The sequence below is a fragment of the Anopheles marshallii genome, chromosome 3 (assembly GCF_943734725.1).
Source record: "Anopheles marshallii chromosome 3, idAnoMarsDA_429_01, whole genome shotgun sequence".
Taxonomy (NCBI): domain Eukaryota; kingdom Metazoa; phylum Arthropoda; class Insecta; order Diptera; family Culicidae; genus Anopheles; species Anopheles marshallii.
Window position 1 is genome coordinate 297,668 of NC_071327.1, and position 21,741 is coordinate 319,408.

At 41.3% G+C, this 21,741-nt stretch overlaps 7 protein-coding genes across 7 annotated transcripts; 4 read left to right on the plus strand and 3 right to left on the minus strand.

Annotated features, from left to right (window-relative positions):
• The first annotated feature begins 3,565 nt into the window (after positions 1 to 3,565).
• Positions 3,566 to 5,903, plus strand: LOC128715149 (SET and MYND domain-containing protein 4-like). The gene is made up of 6 exons (XM_053810030.1): positions 3,566 to 3,872; positions 3,998 to 4,757; positions 4,817 to 4,969; positions 5,033 to 5,206; positions 5,284 to 5,620; positions 5,688 to 5,903. The coding sequence occupies exons 1-6, from the start codon at positions 3,566 to 3,568 to the stop codon at positions 5,901 to 5,903; spliced, it is 1,947 nt and encodes a 648-aa protein (XP_053666005.1).
• Positions 5,904 to 6,457: 554 nt separating this feature from the next.
• Positions 6,458 to 8,685, plus strand: LOC128713597 (SET and MYND domain-containing protein 4-like). Its single transcript, XM_053808457.1, has 4 exons — positions 6,458 to 6,758; positions 6,864 to 7,059; positions 7,121 to 7,708; positions 7,812 to 8,685. The coding sequence occupies exons 1-4, from the start codon at positions 6,458 to 6,460 to the stop codon at positions 8,683 to 8,685; spliced, it is 1,959 nt and encodes a 652-aa protein (XP_053664432.1).
• Positions 8,686 to 10,598: 1,913 nt separating this feature from the next.
• LOC128711871 (minor histocompatibility antigen H13) lies at positions 10,599 to 11,912 on the plus strand. Its single transcript, XM_053806758.1, has 2 exons — positions 10,599 to 11,707; positions 11,783 to 11,912. Exons 1-2 carry the CDS (start codon positions 10,599 to 10,601, stop codon positions 11,910 to 11,912), a joined length of 1,239 nt encoding a protein of 412 aa, XP_053662733.1.
• A 1,007-nt stretch (positions 11,913 to 12,919) lies between these two features.
• On the minus strand, positions 12,920 to 13,610 carry LOC128711473 (proteasome subunit beta type-2). The gene is made up of 2 exons (XM_053806350.1): positions 13,520 to 13,610; positions 12,920 to 13,446 (listed from the first exon to the last, which is right to left on the minus strand). The coding sequence occupies exons 1-2, from the start codon at positions 13,608 to 13,610 to the stop codon at positions 12,920 to 12,922; spliced, it is 618 nt and encodes a 205-aa protein (XP_053662325.1).
• Positions 13,611 to 14,097: 487 nt separating this feature from the next.
• On the plus strand, positions 14,098 to 15,563 carry LOC128714797 (crossover junction endonuclease MUS81). The gene is made up of 2 exons (XM_053809676.1): positions 14,098 to 15,108; positions 15,183 to 15,563. Exons 1-2 carry the CDS (start codon positions 14,098 to 14,100, stop codon positions 15,561 to 15,563), a joined length of 1,392 nt encoding a protein of 463 aa, XP_053665651.1.
• A 45-nt stretch (positions 15,564 to 15,608) lies between these two features.
• LOC128715639 (venom protease-like) lies at positions 15,609 to 17,356 on the minus strand. Its single transcript, XM_053810550.1, has 4 exons — positions 17,254 to 17,356; positions 16,952 to 17,182; positions 16,603 to 16,870; positions 15,609 to 16,197 (listed from the first exon to the last, which is right to left on the minus strand). The coding sequence occupies exons 1-4, from the start codon at positions 17,354 to 17,356 to the stop codon at positions 15,609 to 15,611; spliced, it is 1,191 nt and encodes a 396-aa protein (XP_053666525.1).
• A 1,796-nt stretch (positions 17,357 to 19,152) lies between these two features.
• Positions 19,153 to 19,568, minus strand: LOC128711008 (hypertrehalosaemic prohormone). Its single transcript, XM_053805873.1, has 3 exons — positions 19,500 to 19,568; positions 19,285 to 19,416; positions 19,153 to 19,191 (listed from the first exon to the last, which is right to left on the minus strand). Exons 1-3 carry the CDS (start codon positions 19,566 to 19,568, stop codon positions 19,153 to 19,155), a joined length of 240 nt encoding a protein of 79 aa, XP_053661848.1.
• Between the last annotated feature and the right edge of the window lie 2,173 nt (positions 19,569 to 21,741).

Genomic DNA, 21,741 nt, shown 5'->3' on the forward strand with positions numbered 1-21,741 from the left:
GTGAAGACCGGTGCCGCTGCCATCATGCGATCGGGCTGCCCCCAATAGCAAAGATCGCCAACTCCAAATCTCGAGCAACTAAACCATCTACATCATCCACACCTTCGCCAATGCTTATAACTCCCTTACGAATTACTTGCTTCGTATAGAAATAGCTCGTCCAACCACTTGGACCGGAAAAATGCAGTAACAAGTGTCACATTCATTTTGACTCCCTCAGCGGCAATTAATGTATTAAAAGATTTTTGGTTAAGCGTGGGTTATGGACTAATTCCAATTAACACCACCAAAAGAACACCACTTAATGTCACCGATATTAATATTAATGCCACTCATGAGCAGTGCGCTTTTAAGCAGCAACTAACATCACAAATAACCTTTTCGTTTATGGTTGGTGCCACGGTAATACATTCGAATTACTACATTATCACAATTGTACTAGCGGAAGGGTTAGATATTTTTTAAAATAATACCATGTTTGAGCATTTTTGTTTCACACTCGAACAACACACTACAACACCTCAAACGCGCTTTCGACCAGCTTAATCACACACTGGTAAGCACAACGATACAGGACCGTAGGCGAGTAAAACACTGATTGTTTAAAGTGCAGAACCGATTTCATTACAATCTTGGATCAGGGTTATGTATATTTTTCTTCTCCTTTTTTGTGGTTTCTATTTCTTCATTGTTTTGTTTCTGTTTATTGAAACTGTAAGCAAGAACGTTGTGCATAAGCACACACGTTGTCTGTAGGATTATAGTCGCTTATTATATATTATTTAAACTAAACTTCACAATTATCATAAGAAAGGACCTGCTAGAGAAACTATTTTGCGTTCATACAACACATTTTTGTGTACAACGTTAAACACAGGATAGCATAATAGTCTTAATGGACTACCGAGTGCAATCGAGTTTTTTTTTCTAAATCTTAACCACAAAGCAAAACGAGTAAAAAACTATTACACTATTACCTTCCGGAATTGATCATTTGTGATAGAAAAATGAAACAAAAAATGGCAAGCAAACAAGACAAACATATAATCCTTCATGTCGGTGAAAATGAACTATCCATTAGGGAGATCCTACATCCGTAAGTTCTATTTATGTATCATATACATCGGAATTACCCATAACAATGTTGTTGTGGTAGTTAAAAAAGATCTTAAAATAAATAAAAAGCCAATGTTAAACAAAGGGAATTGTGTTTTACTGATGTTGGATGCGAAATGCAACCTAACGAAAGGCGTTCAAACCTGGTAAGACCGAATTGCGACGATCCATGTATTCTCCAGTATGTCAATATTCAGAAACCATAATGGGAATGGGCAATGGCAATGGGAAAAGAAATACGTAAGTAAAATTTATTCCAAAACGATTTCTTCAATTTTTGCTCAATTTATTACGTAAACATGATACATTATTACAATGTCTGGGATACATGTTTCAGATTAGTAACACCAACATTAACCAAGCAACATGTTTAGCGCATAATAGATAAACTTGACCTAGCCGACACACTTTTGGCAGCTGGCATTACAAAGCTTCATTGCATCATAACATTATAAATATGTTGTACTTATAACATCGATTTTCTCTCGCGTGCTTAACGATACATGAAAATTCATGTCGAACAATAATCAATCGTTCATTTTCAATAACGTACGAAGAGGCCGAAACAGGGGAACGATGCTGGCGAATTATCACGGCATGAATTGGACAAGCACCACAATTACGTACAGCTATCACTTTCCATTTTGCCAAAGATCATTGCCGTTCTTCTATATCAGGGGTCTCTAAACTACGGCCCTCGAGAGTCTCCATACGATCCAGTGCAGTGTTTTTTAACTGTTAAAATATTAATTACTGTAATAGTTAGTGACATTTAGTACTAGATATTATAAAAAAAATCATCACGATCGCAATATCTCTGTAAATTACCCGGAAGATACAGGGTTTTACCATAGATAGAATATGGCGAGCCCAACTTAATGAATCGCGTAAGCTTATAAGATAAACAAGGATATTGATAGTGAAACACAAAACACTTGACTGAATCGCAAAAGTTGGATATGGAGTCGTGGGCACAATTTCAACTTTTTCTTCTTTATCGGCACAACAACCTCGAGAGGTCTAGGTTTGCCCATTTCTGGTTTTCTGTGACTTTATTTACCGGCAGCTGGATAGTCCGCCCCTGCGTACGGGAAAAGTTACAATTTTGGTGCTTCTGGGGCAGAGTTTAGTGAATTTAAAATCCGATCGGGCTGTTTACGTACCTACCGGATTAAATGGCGAAGGCGAATAAGAAAAAACGGTGAGATTGGTAGTGAAACACAAAACATTTTACGGTATCGCAAAAACTGGATATGGAATCGCGTGCACAATTTAGTGAATGCCAATTCGGCCAGGCTGTTTACTTTTTATTTTCGACGATTAAATTAGATAAAAACCAAATACAAATATTTATCATTATTTAAAATAATTTTTACATTCTATTCTGCACATCATTTGTTTAAAATTTCGTAGAATTGTGTATATATCTTAACTCTTAACAGCCTGGCCAATTTGGCGTTCACTAAATTGTGCACGCGATTTTATATCCAGTTTTTGCGATACCGTAATATGTTTTGTGTTTCACTACCAATCTCACCGTTTTTTCTTATTCGCTTTCGCGATTCAATAAGTTTGGCACGCCACTTCCTCCAGAATCCAGAATTTGCGGAATTATCCAAGTGATAACGTTCGAGAGAAGACAACTGAGACAGTATGACGACGATTGCGATCTTAAAGCCATCTGCACACTGATAAAGTAAATGGTTTTGATTCTAATGGCATTCTAATGCCTTTAACGAGTTTGCATGTTATGTCGTTATTGATTTTGGAATGATCTTTTTCAGTTCTTCAACCAATTCAAAATAGAAAATACGCTGCTAGTATTTGATGCAACTTATCCTTAGAGCACTGTGCGGCTGAACGACTGTGGGTGACCCCGAGCTTCAAGAGGCCCCGAATACCACCTGACTACTACTGGTTCAAAAAAATCTGTCTGATGTTGAACCATGAAGAACAGGAGGAATAGGATCGCTGGGGCTCTGACGTCAAGGGGTCCGAGAAAAGTTCATCACATAATTTTCTAGGGACAGTTTATAATGATACAATAAGGACACATCTATAATAACATTGCTTACAAGATACGAAAAATTCCCAAACGAGAATAAAATTCCCGTTTCTCTTTGTCATTAAGGAAAGGTACAATCTGTACCTAAATGCATGAATGAAGTTTGCGCACGAATGTTTCATTCGCGTCTTGGCACACGCTACAGCTAGCGAACACAAACATTGCTTCGGATCATGCGCAAGAACAATGTTGCGCATTCGGATGCGTCTATTCAAGCGTTGCGCAAGGTTTAGGCAAAAACAGTCACATCAGTTACTATTATTAAAACAAAGAAATTTTGGGAATGCTTTGTGGAACGAATATAAGATAATTTCATTCATCAATTGGTTGTCATCACTGCAAGGTGCAAAGGTGCAAAGTTTTAATTTGCTATCCAGTACGGAAATGGAAGTCACTACTGATGAAGGGTATTTCCACACGTATGCCATTAAATTCCGGAGTACAATTAAACCGGAAGAATTCGAACAGTTTGCAAGCCTTTCAACGGATCGGGAGCGATTCACGTTTGTGGACGAGCTGAAAAGGCGCGTAGTGAATGAATTACCTCTCGAGCATTCGTTAGATAAAGGTAAATGTTTGGAAAAGGCTCTGCATCATAAGGCGAATGGTGATCGATTGCAACGAAATAAGGATTGGTTAAATGCGTTGAAAAGTTACAATCAGTGCTATTTGCTTCTCCCGGAAGAAAACGGTATGTATTTATGAACTAGAAAGGGGTATATTAGTTCCATTAGGCAATATCTAGTTCTTTTTTTTCCAATTATGAGTTTCCTAATCAAATGATTGAAACTAATCAATCTCCAATAACCATTTAAGTACTCGAGAAAGCGCACCTTCTGGATGATCGATCGCAGCTACTGCTGAATCTTGGTAAATTGGATCAATCTTTAGAGGATGCCGATCGTGCAATCGTCTACGGTTATCCAGTAGAACAGCTGACAACAGTGTGGGAACGCAAAGCACGTATTTACCAAACCAAGAAGGATTTCAAGATGGCTGTTGAATGTTTCGACAAAGCGATCCATTATCTGAGTCTTCGCTCCAGTTTAACGCCCGAGAATCGGGACAAAAGGATTGGGGAATTGAAAAAACTCGTCGATACTGTGTACTACCAATATAAAAATGTACAGAAGTACCTAGAACCAGCGAAAGGAAGTCGGTCGTTTCAACCTCATCTGGATGGGAGTGTACAGTACGACAGCACAGAAAAGGAGGGTCGTTTCGCTACCACCAAGACCGACATGCAACCAAATCGGGTGATTCTAAAAGAAAAACCACATGCTGCCACCTTGCTAAAAGAATACAGTGGAACGCACTGTAGCGATTGCTTCGAGAGAATTAACGTGCTGTACTGTTGTCCTGGCTGTACTGATGTTGTGTTTTGTTCGGGGCGATGTGAAAAGAATGGATGCGCAAGTTATCATCAGTATGAGTGTGGATATTTGCGCTCACTGTGGAATTCGGGTGCTACAATTGTGAGTTTACTGGCGCTTCGGGTTATCACACAGAAGCCTTTTTCTTACTTCGACGAAATGCGACAGAAGTTATCGGGTTTGGCAGCTAGCCTTACGGATAAGTATGTGAAAGGAAGTGCATATGGATTTGGCTGATTTACTCAAAAGTTTCCTGTCGCAGACTCCCAGATGAAGACTATCGGAAGATTTTTAAACTGGTTACACACTCGGATAAACGTTGCACTGAGGATTATCTTATTTGGACATTAATGGCGACCATGTTGAACTCAGTACTAACGATGTCGAACTACAATACAGACAAACAGAAAGATAAGTATGTGGATAGTGAAGATATAGATAATGTTTTTTATGTACCTTACCTTTACATTTATCTCAGCTTCCTGGGATATCTGCTGCTGCACAATCTGCAAATAATCAACTACAATGCACATGACGTTTCGGAAGTTCAACGCAAACATTCAAACGAAACGGGAGTATCTGTCGCCATAGGAGCAGCGCTATATCCAATGTTGGCACTCTTCAATCACTCATGTGATCCCGGCATTGTGCGGTTATTAGTGCTTTTTCAAAAGCATTTTCTTGAGTTGCGTGTTGTGTAAAAACCGGTTAACCCTTTGTTGTTTACAGGTACTTTTCCGGCACGACGGTACACGTTCGGACGATTAAGAACATCGCTGCCGGTACAATAATCGCAGAAAACTATGGACCACTTTACACACGAATGTCCCGCCCGGAGCGTCGAAAATTGTTGGCCACCAATTACATGTTTGAATGTAACTGTCATGCTTGTGCTGCAGACTGGCCTACATGCGCGGACATGATACACTCGGTAATACGGTTTCGATGCACCGGTACCGGTTGCCAGGAGGCAGTGCCATACAATCTTCACTCGGATTGCCAAGGAGTGCGGTGTCACGCCTGTGGACACATAGTAGACATCGGCGATCGGATTAGAAAGTTGCGGGTGAGTGGAAACATCCGATGACCTTGCTGTCTGGGAATCATTTGTACATCTATTTGTATTTCTCTAGGAAGCTAACATGATTGATCGATTCAACGAGGCAAGTCATCTCTATCAGGTAGGTCTGTTCGAGCACGCACTATCCAAGTATGCTGCGATCATGATGATCCTGGATCAGGTACTCGTACCACCTTATCGCGATTATCACATATGCCAGCAGGGAATGCGTCGCTGTTGTCTCGAACTCGGTAGTTGTTACATATCATGCCCAATTAGCAAACAGTAGAATAGAGGCATAAAATATTTAAAGCGTAAAGAATCCACATTCACTCGAATAGTTATTTGATTTTGTTGTTTACAACGTTAGAAAAGAAGCGTTGTATTGGTTAATGCACCTGTTCCATACGCAACACTATTCGAACGTTCCGGAATGATCCGACATTTCCGTCTGTTGTTTTTCGTTGTTGCGCAAATAAAACCGGCCAGGTCTATTCGGAACCTGCCTTAGCGCATGCGTGCTTGAAGTAAACAAATCCGAAAACGTCAAATGGCACAAGCACTCCGCAATAGGTGATTTTGATGAGCCAAGATTAACTGTACACGGGGGCTATCGACATTATGCGGCTGTGCGCACGAATGCGTGCGTTCTAAAAATATACGGAAACCGAAAGAGAACACGCTTTCTGTGTTGCAACGATAAAATTCGTGCAAGATGAGACAGTACTTTCTTCGGGGTCCCCAGATTCAATGGGTGACGTTTAGCGATATTTGATTAGGAAAAATTAGCGATCGTTTGGATCATCTTTACACTTAGTTTTTCATCTCAGAAGCACAGGCAAAATGGAGATTTATCACAAAGACGGAACATTTCCTAGATATTGTGATGCGGTTCGCAAATCGCTCGACGATAATCATTTCAACCAATTCGTCCGGCTGACCAGCAATGAAGAACGATTCCGGTTTGTGAGTGGATTAGGTTCGATCGTAGACGAGTTGCGGCTGAAACGAGAATTCAATGGAAAGGGCATGGAACAGGCAACCGCATTAAAAACGCTGGGTAATAAGGCGTTTCAGGCGGAGCGATGGAACGAGGCTCTCGTTTTCTACAATAAGTGCTATTTGTTCACGCCGCAGGAAAACGGTAAGCGTGGGAATATTTGGTAGTGTACATAACCTCATTCCTTTTGATTCTCATTATTGTTGTTTTGCACTATATCAGACTGTTTTCTTTTATGATCGTCTTCAGTTCAAGAAAAAGCCATAATACTGGCGAATAGAAGTGCCGCTTTGTACCATCTGGAAAAGTATGATCTTGCACTAAGGGATATTCAACGTGCCTTAGCTCATCACTACCCCAATCAGATGCTGTACAAACTAACGGAAAGGAAGGCACGCTGCTATTTGGCGAAAAAGGATTACGAGGCGGCATTACAATGCTTCAAGTACGTTTCGTGTTCAATGTGCATCCAATTCCGCTACTGTAAACACTTATTACATCCTCAGAGCAACGGTGACAGCACTGGATGATTCTAATCTCCCCCTGGAACGTAGACAAAAGTTAGAACGCGACGCTCAGATCATGATTAATCTGTTGCCCAAGAACATCGAGTCAGAAAAGAAGAATAAGAAAAAGACCTCATCCAAAGCGGACCAACAAGCGGGGTCAGTCGTTAAAATTCCGGATCAGTTCCTTGAGAAAGCACTCTGGTTCGATGAGACAAAAGACGAAGGTCGTTTCGCTCGTACCAAAAGTGATCTAAAACCAAACACGATTCTGCTACTAGAACGACCGCACGTGTCAGCTTTACTGGAGGATTACAGTTTAGATCACTGTACGCATTGCTTCAAGCGTGTTTCGGTACCGATCGCATGTCCGTTGTGTGCTGATGTGGTGTTCTGTTCAGACGAGTGCGAGGCAAAAGCGAACGCTTCCTATCACCGTTACGAGTGCGGTTTCCTTCCAATTCTGTGGGGTTCCGGTGCATCCATCACGTGTCACATGGCACTGCGCATGGTCGCGCAAAAGTCAGAGGATTATTTCATTAAATTGAAGCCGGAATTAGCGAGATTGACTAACGAGCAGATTGATAAGTAAGTTCCATAACCTTTCGGTTATGAAGTGGAAACGTATAGACTTCCATTCCATTCCCCTTCACACGATCGATGCATTATAGTAAAACATTCCATATTCCAGGCTGCCTGTTGATGACTACCGCAAGGTGTACAAACTGGTTACCCATGAGTCAACGCGTTCTCCGGAGGATTTATTCCAGCGCACGCTTATGGCGACACTTTTGAATGCGTGTCTCATACTAGGTAATTACGGAAACAGCCCGCAGGAACAAAATTTCATCGGCGGTCTGCTGGTGCACAATCTGCAGTTGCTGCAATTCAATGCTCACGAGGTGTCCGAGATGATACGCGAAACACCGGCCGATGTAGGCAAGTCCACTTTCATTGGTGGTGGTCTCTATCCTACACTGGCACTGTTCAATCATTCTTGTGACCCGGGTGTCACTCGTTACTACCGAGGCAACCAGGTGTGTGTGCGCACAGTAAAAACCATCGCTGCCGACTCGATGGTGGCCGAAAACTATGGCCCACTTTTTACGCAAGTTCGTCGTGATGAACGACGGGATACGCTTCTCAATCAGTACCGATTTACATGTCAGTGTATGCCGTGCATTGAGAATTGGCCTCTCTTTACCGAGATGGACCCGGGAGTTATCCGATTCCGTTGTGATGGAGGCAAGATCTGCTCGAACGTACTGATCATCCCGGCGGAAGTTAACGATTTCATGGTAAAGTGCACAGAATGCGGCGAGCATACCAACATCATGAAGGGGTTAAAATCGTTGCAAGACACTGATATGCTTTTCAAATCGGCCACCCGTTTGCACGCAGCCGGTGAGTACGAAGCAGCGTTGCGAAACTACATCGAAATGATGGAAACAATGAGCGAGGTGTTGGTTCCACCGTACCGGGACTACCATCTCTGTCAGCAGGGACTGCGCGGTTGCATGTTGGAGTTCGGTAACCGTTACACTAAAGCGGTAGCAAAAAAGTGAAGACAAACTGGCACTCTGTACTAACAAAGACAGTGTGCTGCACTCATTAAGCGACGGCTTTCGGAATGAACCATTGGCATATTCTGTGACTTATTGGTTTCAATAAACGTTTTCAATTCAATTATTGAATGCCATACACATTTGGATGTGTAGCGAATCGGCCACAATCATAACCCACGACATCAACATCAACAGCAACAAGCGTTTCGTACCAGCATTTTTGTAGAAAGTTCACCAGCGCAGCCATCCGAGCAGTAATTTCCTAAATTCAGTTCCCCGCCCTGCAAAGCTTCAGCGCAAGCAGTCGCGCTGAGGACAGTTCTCGGGACTGTATTCAGGGATACAACGCACATACACACTGCGAGCCTGCGATCAACTGCCCAGAAGTAAGGACTGCTCCTCGGATGTGATTCGTGTTCATACAGCTCATACCGTGGTACACGTACTAATACTGTAATATCAATAATCAAATAAAGTAATGAATAGTCAACCTACCTCCCATTGGGTACAGATCATATGTTCACCTGCTATATATCTAAGCAAATGGCTACCTGGCTGAATGTTTGCCATCACTATAATTATGATTATTAATTAAGCTCTTTCTTGGTCTCTGTTTAAGATTGCGCCCTCAACTGATTTGTTTTAGAATTCGTGATGAATTCTCTATGGAGCCAAAAATTACAGCTTTGATTTTAACACACTGGAGAGCGCTGCCAGGTGTTTATTGTTTGCTACCCGTTACCAGGACTCGCAACAGAGCTGACAGCTGAGTGATTAAAGGATCAACTCCAAAACTTGCTGTTGACTGACTGGTTTATTGAACACTATGGATAGTAACCACACATGGTGTTGCTGGATTAGCGATATTTAGATTTTACATGGTTGAATCTGCCTTGTTGCTTAGATTCCAAAACTAATCATGTCCTTTTTCACCTAACGCATAGTGCTTATTTTCATGCCTAGATGGCGCTAGCTGTCTCGGTTTTCTTGCCTACCCTCTAGGCGTTCTATCCATCCTAAACAGTCTCCGATGGTCTATTGGTAGTGGCGGCGGTCTTCACACGACAGGACCAGCCCATCCAGTAGCTAGGACTGACTATCCGGGTAGGTGGTAAAATAAGTCGATACGGCCTGGTGGCCGTTCTAACGAAAAAAAAAGACGTAAGGCCTTTCTTATGGCTTTTAGTTCAAGTGCACTGCACAGAATGATCGTAACGCTGAATAAAATAGAATTTTATAGGGTACAGAACTTTTCATTTCAGTACCAAGATCATTAAGCTTGGTAATCACATTTGGTATACACACGGCTCTATAAATCAAAACCGAAATATTTTTTTCTTTTGATACCTTTTTTAAGATTCTATTAAGTTTGATAAGTATCCATTATTACTAAATGTATCTTAAGTGAACATAGAAATTAGCAATACTTCACTTAAAATGATTTTACATTACGATAACAACATATAAACATCTTCTGTACATTCCCACCTTATCTGAACGGCCCTTCTATACCTTGGTCCATTGACTGCTTTTTGACACGCATTCAGTTTATGCCAGCGGGTGAAAACAACTTTTGCGTACGCGTAAACGGACTGAAAAGTGAGTGAGGTGGCTTTTCTTCAGAAAATTGTACGCGCGGCACACGAAGCACTTTTCGGTGGTGGTGTCGACGTACAAGCGTGTAGTAAATGTATCTTTTTTCTCCGCCACAAAACGACGTTTTTCGTATTGTTTGGTTATCTGTGGAGTGCGAGTGTTTGAATGTTCATCCCCCTTCGGTACCCAAATAGTGCAGAAAGCAATACGTGTCACACGCGTACCGTGGTTAGAACTACGTTTTGCGGCAGTTTGTCTCACAAAACTCGGTGCAAACAATAATTAGAATTTATTAACATACAACACAACACGAAACCATGGCGGACGTAGTAGAGGAAGTAATTGCACAGATCCACGAAAACCTGACCGTCGCCACAACCGTTGATGGGGCCGGCGACGAAGGGGGCGCAACGAACGCAACCGGGAAAACTCCCTCGACTCCAGAAGGCATGGCGCTAGCATATGGCACACTGGTCGTGATGGCCTTACTTCCAATCTTCTTCGGCTCGTTGCGTTCGGTCAAGCATCATAAGGAGCAATCGACGGCGTTTGCAAAAACGGGAGAAAAACCAGACACGATGTCCTCAAAAGACGCAATGATGTTCCCCATAATGGCATCGTGTGCCCTGTTCGGGCTGTATATGTTCTTCAAGATCTTCTCGAAGGACAACATCAACTACCTGCTGACGGGATACTTTTTCTTTCTTGGTGTGATGGCATTATCGCATTTGCTCAGTCCGGTGATTAGCTCACTAATACCAGCCTCTATACCCAAGATTCCATACCACCTGTCGTTCGTACAAGGGCCACAGGAGGGTGGTGAAAAGAAGAACAAGGATAAGAAGTACCTCATCGACTACCGGTTCACCACGCACGACGTTGTGTGTTTTATTGTGGCACTCATCATTAGTGTGTGGTACCTGGTTCAAAAGCATTGGATCGCCAACAATTTGCTGGGCCTGTCCTTCGCCGTGAATGGCGTGGAGTTGTTGCATCTGAACAACATCGCTACCGGCTGCATTCTATTATGCGGTCTATTTGTGTACGACATCTTCTGGGTGTTTGGAACAAATGTGATGGTCACGGTAGCGAAATCGTTTGAAGCACCCATCAAGATCGTGTTTCCTCAGGATCTCATGACGAACGGGCTGTCAGCATCAAACTTTGCCGTACTCGGACTAGGGGATATTGTCATTCCAGGAATTTTCATCGCGTTGCTGCTACGCTTCGACAACAGCTTGAAGCGAAAAAGCAAGACCTACTTTTACGCAACATTCATCGCGTACTTTATTGGTCTCCTCGCAACGATATTCGTAATGCACGTGTTCAAACACGCACAGCCCGCTCTTTTGTATTTAGTGCCAGCGTGTTTAGGCACACCGCTTCTGTTAGCGGTACTCAAGGGTGATCTGAAAAAACTGTTAGCGTAAGTACAGCTCCATTTATCCATCACGACTAGCTCTCGTACGAAAAATACATCTTTTTACCTTTTTTCTTGTAGATACGAAGACCACCCGGAAGAAAAACCATCCAAGGAGAAGGCGCCAAAAAATAACAACGCAAACGTCGAGAAAACCACACCACCCACAAAAAAAGAAACAAAAAAGAAGGAAGCGAAAAAGTCCAAGTAAAACCGATCTCAATCTCCCAACATCCCGGTACCTTCTCCTTTTTTCCACTTTCAATCTCGTCCAGGATTGATTGGGACCTTGTTTGGATGCTAAACGTATTCTTGTTACTATGCAAGTGAAAATTAGGACCTCAATGCTACAATCACTTTCATGCTTGTTAACTGATCTTTCGTGTAATATGATAGTTCAGCTTATCAAACTTATCGATAGAAGTTCATATGTGTGCGTCAACAAATTTGACTAGAACTATGTTAGACATTTATTGAGCTTAATGTGCGCGGTAAGCTGTTTTGGTATGTAAATTATTAAATCGGTATTCAATTTTGCCTTCATTGAACCAACCATTTACTACCCTTTCCGTGAATGAAATTAATTCTTCTCCCCCTAACAATAGTTCGTGCAAATAACAATAAAACACCAACAGCACAAACTTACTAGGTTACTTACAATAGCGCGTTAATTAACAGCGACATGTTTTTCTGAGAACAACGCAGACTTGACTGGACTAAATGACTGAAAACCAATTTTGATTAACTGAAGTGAGCCGTCGCATTATAAACCACTCCTCACGGGAGAAATACTTGAAAACAGCATATCTGACTAGCTATGACGTGTTAAGAAAATAACATCGCAGACAGATTTTGATACAGTAGCCGTGGGAAGAGCATGAATTGTGGATACTGCCGGGCAAAACGGGATGCTAGATCTATGGTGTAGTTTTGGAATGTAAAATAGAGAAACGGGAGTAGGTGTTCCATTGTATGGGACTGTCAGACAATGTAATTGGAAAGCACTGATGCTATGTGTGCAGTTCCAATAAAATATTTCAATCTCTAGAAGCATGGCGCAGTGGTGAAATGGGTGCAGTAGAACAGAAAGAAAATTTTGTACACATTTTATACAGTTTTATGTTGATCGACTTTATTCCGGATATATGACAAAAATCTCCCGTAATATTACCGTCCCCAGAACAAATGAACGCTGCGAACGTTCTCTCTCACACTCGTTTAAGCAGCAGAAGCTTGTTTCACGGAATCTGGTGTGATGTCATCAAGGTATTTTACACCATCTTTATCTATCACGGCCACTTTGAAATTGGGTAGATTCAAAATCAGACGTTTGTGAATTTCCGTAACACCTTTAAGGAAAATTTCATACGCTTCTTTTTGCGTGATCTTATCGTGATGGTACCGGTCGAAGATACTATTCACAAACATGCCACCATAACCGTGAGCTGCATGCTTTACCGGCAAAGAGTTGGCCAAATAGTCGATGTAATGTAGCTGGGGACCATCCACTTCATCGTAACCTCCGACTAAAATGTTCACATGGTAAGGCGTACGTGACCGCAAATAATCGGCCAAATTCCGGCGTGTGAAGTGTGCAGCAGCTAACGGACCGAGCTCGTAGCCGTTGCGCATTCTGTACAGCAGTATGTTTTTGCTAATATACTCGGTGAACTGAACACGATCGCCAGCTTCACCCATGGTTGCCATCATCAAATTATCCGACACCTTCAAGATCTTGTCCTCGTCTACAATACAGCGAATAGGATTTCAGAGGTGAAGTAGAATGACGGGCGAAACTATTTTGTTTTGCAGACTTACCGTCCTTTAGCACCATGATGGAATGGGCATGCGTGCAATCCGCAGCGAGCATCACGAAATCAGGACCACGAATTCCCATCAAAGCTTCCATTTTGAATCAGATTACGAGTGAAAATTTGCACTAAAATCAAACTTACAAATGCTGGTATTGCGATGATGCCGATCGAACCGTGAGAATGACAAACAAGAAATGTTTTGTCATTCATCTGACGTTTCATCAAGATAAATATATGGTATCATCACAAGGTGTGAATTAAACATTTTAACGAAAATTCCCAATCAACAAAATTCATTGTATTGAATTTAATAAGATTCTACTCAATCGATCTAATAATTTCAATGGAATTCTACTAAGATACGGGAAGAATCAATAAAAAAAAACAATGTAAATGTAAATGGCAACGATTCCTGCAACTTTGCTGCAAAATTTTGCATCTGTCATACCTACATTGCTTCTATTGTGACTTTCATTAATGTTGATATTTGTCATGATACAGACGCCAAAGTATAGAAAACTTGAAGGATGATGTTTGAGTTAATTGTGGTCTAGTTATATGTGATCTAAAAGTATTACAACCATGTCACTACCAAAGTACAGAGTTAAAATAGTGAAAGAAAGCGGCAATACCGACAGCTCTGCCGCACACTGCGTAAATCGTCGGAGAATAAGTGTCCGACTGAAGCGACCGAATCCGTTGTTCGAAATGTGGTTGGAAGAGATGATTACAAAAGCGGAAGCGAAAAACACGATGGGAAGAATTGCGCTACAAAAAGCCCTGACATCGTTGCGCAGGTATCCGCTTCCACTGGCGTCAGGACGAGATTGTATTATGCTAATGGATTTCGGTAAAACAATCTGCGAAAATCTCGATCGACGCTTGAAGGCTTACCTTGCTAGCGGTGGACAAGTAATCAACGATCACAATCTCGCTATTGAAACTATTCTAAACGATGCACATACAGAACACTACCGTGAGCTCACAAAGACTGTTCGAGTACAATGTGAAATAGAACCTGATTTAAAAGCAGCAGTACTAGTACCAAATATAGAGGAAACAATGCCGAACGATTCCATTTTCGATCACCTACCCAATACCTTGGATGGACGTGATTTTGTTCGTATATCGCACCCGAAAGTGACATTACTTGTAGACACAGGCGAAACAATTGGCAAAACCAAAAGCAGTCTCGATCGGACACTTCAAGAACTAACAAAACACTCCATTGAGCATGAAGTTCGCCGGTTAAGTGTAGGTGATTTTGCGTGGATAGTAAGAGACGATTCTGGCAGAGAATTTCTTCTACCATATATACTGGAACGCAAGCGCATCGATGATCTTGCGAGCAGCATCAAAGATGGACGGTTTCACGAGCAAAAGTTTCGTTTAAAACAGTGCGGTCTACCAAATGTAATCTACCTGATAGAAAATTTAGGAAACAATCGGCAGGTCGGTGTGCCGGAGGTAACGCTTGCGCAAGCGGCACTTAATACTTACGTCCAGGGGTTCACAGTAAAGTACACGGAAAACCACCTTCACACAGTACTGTATCTTTCGGTGATGACGAACTTTCTAAACAATTCAATCAAAGTAAGCAAAAGTTTCATTTTAATGACTTTTTGAAGAATAGTATTAACACAAGTTTTTTATCTGCATTTTTACAGAATAAGCTTTATAAGGATGTTACTCAACGGCCCTTTTCGGATGGTATTCATCTATTTGAAATTTCCAATCAAACATTTCCCCTATTTTTGTTTGATTATTTCTACAAAAAATCTTCGAAAACGCGCGATTGCACTGTCCGGGACATCTTCATGAAGCAACTGCTGCAGATAAAGTTGCTAACAATCGAAAAGGTGAACACTATTGTGGAAAAGTATCCCACCCCACAGTGTCTGTTCCTTGCTTATAAAGCTTGTTCCAGTGAAGCAGAACGACAACGGATGCTAAATTTGCCTTACGGACCGATGAAGCGAATGATTGGAGAAAAGCTTAGTAAAATCATTTATCATCTAATGCTGAGCGAACGGTACTACACTTCTTAAGGATTTTGTACCTAGAGCAGAGGTAATGTTAATCGCGATTTACTTTTAAAACACCAAATTTTCTATCCACGGAATATACGGAAAGACTGTAGTGTATACTGCGGGTACACCAGCCAGTCCACAGTTTTGGCCGAACGAGGTAACACCGATTACTGTATAGGTGCAGTAAACGTTAGCATCGTTGTATACCTGCAGCGGTCCACCGGAATCGCCCTGACAGGTGTCCTTGGTAGAATTACGTGAACCGGCACACATCTGCGTTGTGACGTTGAGACCGGTGCGCAGCTTACGTGTTGGTTCAAACAGAACTTTACATTCATCAAAACCGAATACATCAAGCGTAACTTTGAGGAGTTCGCTACTTTGTTCTAATCCAAAACCGATCGCGCCCCAACCAGTGGCTATGGCACGCTTTTGCGAAATGGTTTGCAGCACTGGCAGACAGATGGGGCGTATGTAAGGAGAGAAAATCACTTTACGGCTTAGCTTGATGAGTGCGATGTCATTGTAGTGTGACGTTTGCTTGTACTCTGGGTGAGGAATTTTTTCGGCGACATCATAATCCTCCGGGAAGGCTTCATCCGTCGACGAGCTCAACGATAATTCGCCCAGCCGCACGACTGTGGCTGATCCACTGAGATTGAAATAGTGTAATAAAGTGGTCGTTATCAGGTAGCGAATGAAATTTTCATGTGGATAAATAAACTGGCAATTATTCAATCAATATGTATTCTACATTAAGCACATGATCAATGGTAGCCTTGGCGATCAATGGAACCTGGAATCAATGGTGATCAATGGAACCTGATCAAAATTGCACAAGGTCAGATCTATTTATTTTAAACAAATATGATCAATTCTTGTCCCTCAAATTGTAGAATGTGCACTCATTTAGATGAATGCTTCTAACATAGCAATTCAGTCACACCAATTAACTATAATCAATGTGATTGAATAACAATGCACAGTATGAGAAAATCGACAATTCCTGATTACGATGTAGTACCACCTATAGAAAAAAATAATAGAATATACTTACAAGTTAGCGGACGTTAGACAGTGTCCAGCAGTTAGCACGAACCGATCGGAAACAAGCGATCCTCCGCAAAGATACCTAATCTCTGGTGGCGCCCCAAAACCGATCAGTGCCATGTGTGGAAATTCACGCGCTTTGGCCAGTTCACCGTCTACTATTAACTCGACCGCCGTGTATCCACACTTATTAATTGTTTGCAATTTCGGTTGTTCAGCAGTCAATGAGTTTACATATTCCTTCGAAAATACCGCCTGTCCATATTCGACACACTCTGTAGTAGGAAACAAAAAGAGATATGTACACACAAAAAACACTTCGTATCTGCCTAATAAAAGCGTAACTTATAACGTACTTTCCATGACTCGTTGGTGGTCATTCCGTACTATGGGGGATTGTGTAGTTGATGCTACCACAGGGTTAGTACCGGTTTGTGGGCAGCAAACAATCTGCACGCGATCGATATAACCACATTTTGTAGGATTTCCCCGTCGATTTCGTATGTCGTCGATTATGGGGGCACACTCGGAAACGGGGCGGCAGAAACCTGGTTCATTCGTTCGCTGCACTGTGCATTGTTCACCAACTGCAAAGAAAAGCGATGCAGGAATACAACCGTATTTGATATAAATTAATTAAATTGTCTTACTCACGTACCTTCTAAATCTCCGTGAACAATAAGTACAAACACTAGTAACACAATCAATAGCACCGGTTGTGATAACGCTTCTCGGAAACACACACCAATGCGTGAGCTCATCTTCACTGATCTAGATCACCGGTACGAATGCGAGTTCGCGATCGCGAGGCTTCGATATTATACCGTGCACATTGTTCAGTTACTGTTCTCACGATTCAAACATATATTGGTTAGAAACAATCCACTGATTCGCAATTTCAATTTACCATTTGTTTGTGGTAAAACAGCATCTGGGTGGATTCAAAACCCATGGATGGAGATATTTGTTTACTGCCAGTTTCGTTCATCGCTCGTATCGAAAAGAGGAAAAACAGGTTTTGCACATGCTATGCATCTTAATGATGAAGCATCGGGTCTTTGTTCTTTTAAGGGGATTCTTATCCTGTTTTGATTCTTCTCTGTACGTTGGTGTTGGTACTTCTCTAAAAACAAGATTTGGAGGATTTTTTTCATAAATTATAAGTTAACCGTTCAGTAGAGTAATCCATTTGCATACATTTTTTCAGACGATTCGAATGTTTTCACATATGCTAATTCAATTCTTCCGAAGTATTGTGATCGCACTTGCTATAACCAATTGGTCAATTAATTTGTCTACGTTTTCAAATTTCTTCAATTGTTATGAATAACCATTCTGTCATTGATTATATTGAATGATTTCCAGTTTTGTATCTTGGGAAGCGAAAAATTGACTAGCGAAAAAGTAACGGCTATGGGAGCAAATATAATGACACCTAATAATAATTTTAGAGTTCCAAAAAAATCATAAGCTGTTAAAACTCAACTTATTAATTATGATTGGGAGTTAATTGCACTGATTTTCATTAAGTTAAACGGAATAAGTAAAATGCCTAGTTAGTAAATATTCCTTCTGTTAAGTAGTAAATATTCTAGTTAGTAAATATTCCTTCTGTTAAAATATGGGTTAAAAACATTGTTGGAAACTGGAAAAGTAACACATGTCGTGAAATTAATAACTATATTTTATTTTTTTTATTTTTAGATTTTGAATAAATCGGTGGAATTGTAAAGAATTTGTTCCAATTTTGTTTAACTTATAAACAAAATGGTAACTATTTCGACCTTCAACGGAATCCAGCGAAACTAAAACAAAGGTACTCTAGTAAAACTGCCCAGTTGTTAAGAATAACCTATTATATAACTACTCATCCTAACTAGTTGTACTTAAAAATGGTCAATGACGACATAGAAAGCGCTTGACTGTGCGATTAAGAAAATCTTATTCCTCCTTCTGGGAGGAATGGGTTTCCTGAACGCTTATAAATCGTAAAGATTTCTCAGTGTGATTAACATAGTTTTCAAACCGAGACCACTAGTTGTAGATTAGAATATGGTATGATGTATGTTTGAATCGTATGTGTCAAGCCAAAAAGAAAAAAACAGCGTCTGCAGGCACTTTGTGATGGTCGATTGTTTTACAAAAATAGTCGCCACATAAAGTTTGTCTCCGCTCTGTTACCTTTTTGTTGCGATGATTCATGGTTCTCTGATCAAAGCTGAAAAGATGATAGCAAAAAAAAATTAACTCAAATTTTCTCAAAACTAGACTCCCAGCATGTATGTAGTTCCGTACAATCACAATAACTTATGCCATTTTGTTTATATTTTTGTTTGTTTGATTCTGTTACATTTAATCTTCCGCAGAGACAGAGCAGCACGAACTATTTACAATCGTAACCTCAAAGGCTGAACTGATGGTGAAATCCTTCGAACAATAGATGTTTGTAGCATAGTTGAGATATAACGAATCGATCGAAGGAGGAAAATCTGTTTTTTGTCATCGGTGGCAGCTGATAGACTGGATTCATTACCAATTAACATGGTTAGACGGCTTACTATTTTTGGCTGCAATCAACAATCTTCTGAGCTTCGGCCTATCAAAAGGTAAGTTGCAAACGCACAATTGTAACGAAATAAAAGTATACTACGCCCATTTTTTACCATAGTTAATGTTGTCTACACGTTACCTGAATCATTCGATAGATGACGAGCAGCGAATCAACTGGTGTTTTGCAAGCGTCTTGTCCAAAGGAGCTACCGAGTGGATTAATTCCCATTGCACCTTGCGAACGCTTACCCCAGGCTGGCGTAAAGGTCAGCTGGAATAGTAATCCATTAGCCATCTTTAAAACCTAAGAGATGCTTGATGGTTTGGATCCGGGTTAACCATCCATCTGCTTACCTGTGCTTCACAGATTAACATCATAGAGGCACAAATCAACAGAACGCTGAACAATTTCACGGTATCCATATCGGTCGAGATGTCGGCGATAGTTCAACTAGCGTTTTGTTATTTGCTTTATAATGTTTACTTGTGACCTGGCCTGTGACCGGGGCTGTCTCTGGAATTGCGGATGTAGTAGGATAGCTTTTCCGATTGAATGGTGAAACGTTTTTGAATTCTGAATTCGTTGTGTGTGGTTTTTTATACCACGCTACTCAAGCGTCCTTTTAAGAATGTTGTATGGTTTCTGAAGCCGACGCAATGCTTGGACAACGATGTTGATATAAAAAAAAGTGAAAAAACACTATTAACGCTCATTGCAGAAGTAATTAAATATCTAGGAATTTGCACGATATCCTGACGTACTCATTCGTTTTTTGTACGAATACCGTGAGAAACATAAAAATGTTGTACGATTTTTTTTTGTGATTTTATTAATAGCTTCATCCAATGGGTTGCTTCCCACGTCCTTGCTTGTTACTACTGAAGAATCACAAATGAAAATACCGGAGCCGGATGCTTCAAACATGTAAATTATCAAACTACTAACCATTAAGTAGAATATGTTATACGGTATGAGCTGTCGTACTAAGGTATTCGGGTCAAGGACATCAAGACTTACTTTCAAGCGATTACCTCAGAGATACCAAACATCCGTTCCTGAATCTTTGATAATCGCAACCATTACCTTAACTAGACTAAACCTTTGAACTTGGGTGGACATTTCTGTCAGATCATTACTTCCGAAATTACCAAGTTCAGCGTACATTGAGGAAACATATGTTCTCGATTCCTATATCCTAAACCAACGACGTTGTCGATAATACTGTGTCTAAAATGTCAACATAAAACAAAACAAACAAAGATCTGCTATCACGCTCAATGATAACATGCGAGAGCGGTACAGTTACACGCACGCTGGAGGTGAGTCAATGTTTCCTCCTAGAAAGATGCTCTCCTGGTATCCGAAATCTGAAATCGGCTCGTTTGTATGGCGTTTCGCATCAGCCGACGGGAAATCAGAGAGAGATGGAGAATGTTTTCCCTTTCATCTACACTAGCGATCGTATTCACGAGTTTGATAGTATGCGGTGGTGAAATTGCCCACCACTATCGTTTACTCTCAAACTATCACAAGATCTGCTATCACGCTCAGTGATAACATGCGAGAGCGGTACAGCTACATGCACGCTGGAGGTGAGTCAATGTTTCCTCCTAGAAAGATGCTCTCCTGGTATCCGAAATCTGAAATCGGCTCGTTTGTATGGCGTTTCGCATCAGCCGACGGGAAATCAGAGAGAGATGGAGAATGTTTTCCCTTTCATCTACACTAGCGATCGTATTCACGAGTTTGATAGTATGCGGTGGTGAAATTGCCCACCACTATCGTTTACTCTCAAACTATCACAAGATCTGCTATCACGCTCAGTGATAACATGCGAGAGCGGTACAGCTACATGCACGCTGGAGGTGAGTCAATGTTTCCTCCTAGAAAGATGCTCTCCTGGTATCCGAAATCTGAAATCGGCTCGTTTGTATGGCGTTTCGCATCAGCCGACGGGAAATCAGAGAGAGATGGAGAATGTTTTCCCTTTCATCTACACTAGCGATCGTATTCACGAGTTTGATAGTATGCGGTGGTGAAATTGCCCACCACTATCGTTTACTCTCAAACTATCACAAGATCTGCTATCACGCTCAGTGATAACATGCGAGAGCGGTACAGCTACATGCACGCTGGAGGTGAGTCAATGTTTCCTCCTAGAAAGATGCTCTCCTGGTATCCGAAATCTGAAATCGGCTCGTTTGTATGGCGTTTCGCATCAGCCGACGGGAAATCAGAGAGAGATGGAGAATGCTTTCCCTTTCATATACACTAGCGATCGTATTCACGAGTTTGATAGTATGCGGTGGTGAAATTGCTCACCACAATCGTTTACTCTCAAACTATCACAAGATCTGCTATCACGCTCAATGATAACATGCGAGAGCGGTACAGCTACATGCACGCTGGAGGTGAGTCAATGTTTCCTCCTAGAAAGATGCTCTCCTGGTATCCGAAATCTGAAATCGGCTCGTTTGTATGGCGTTTCGCATCAGCCGACGGGAAATCAGAGAGAGATGGAGAATGTTTTCCCTTTCATCTACACTAGCGATCGTATTCACGAGTTTGATAGTATGCGGTGGTGAAATTGCCCAC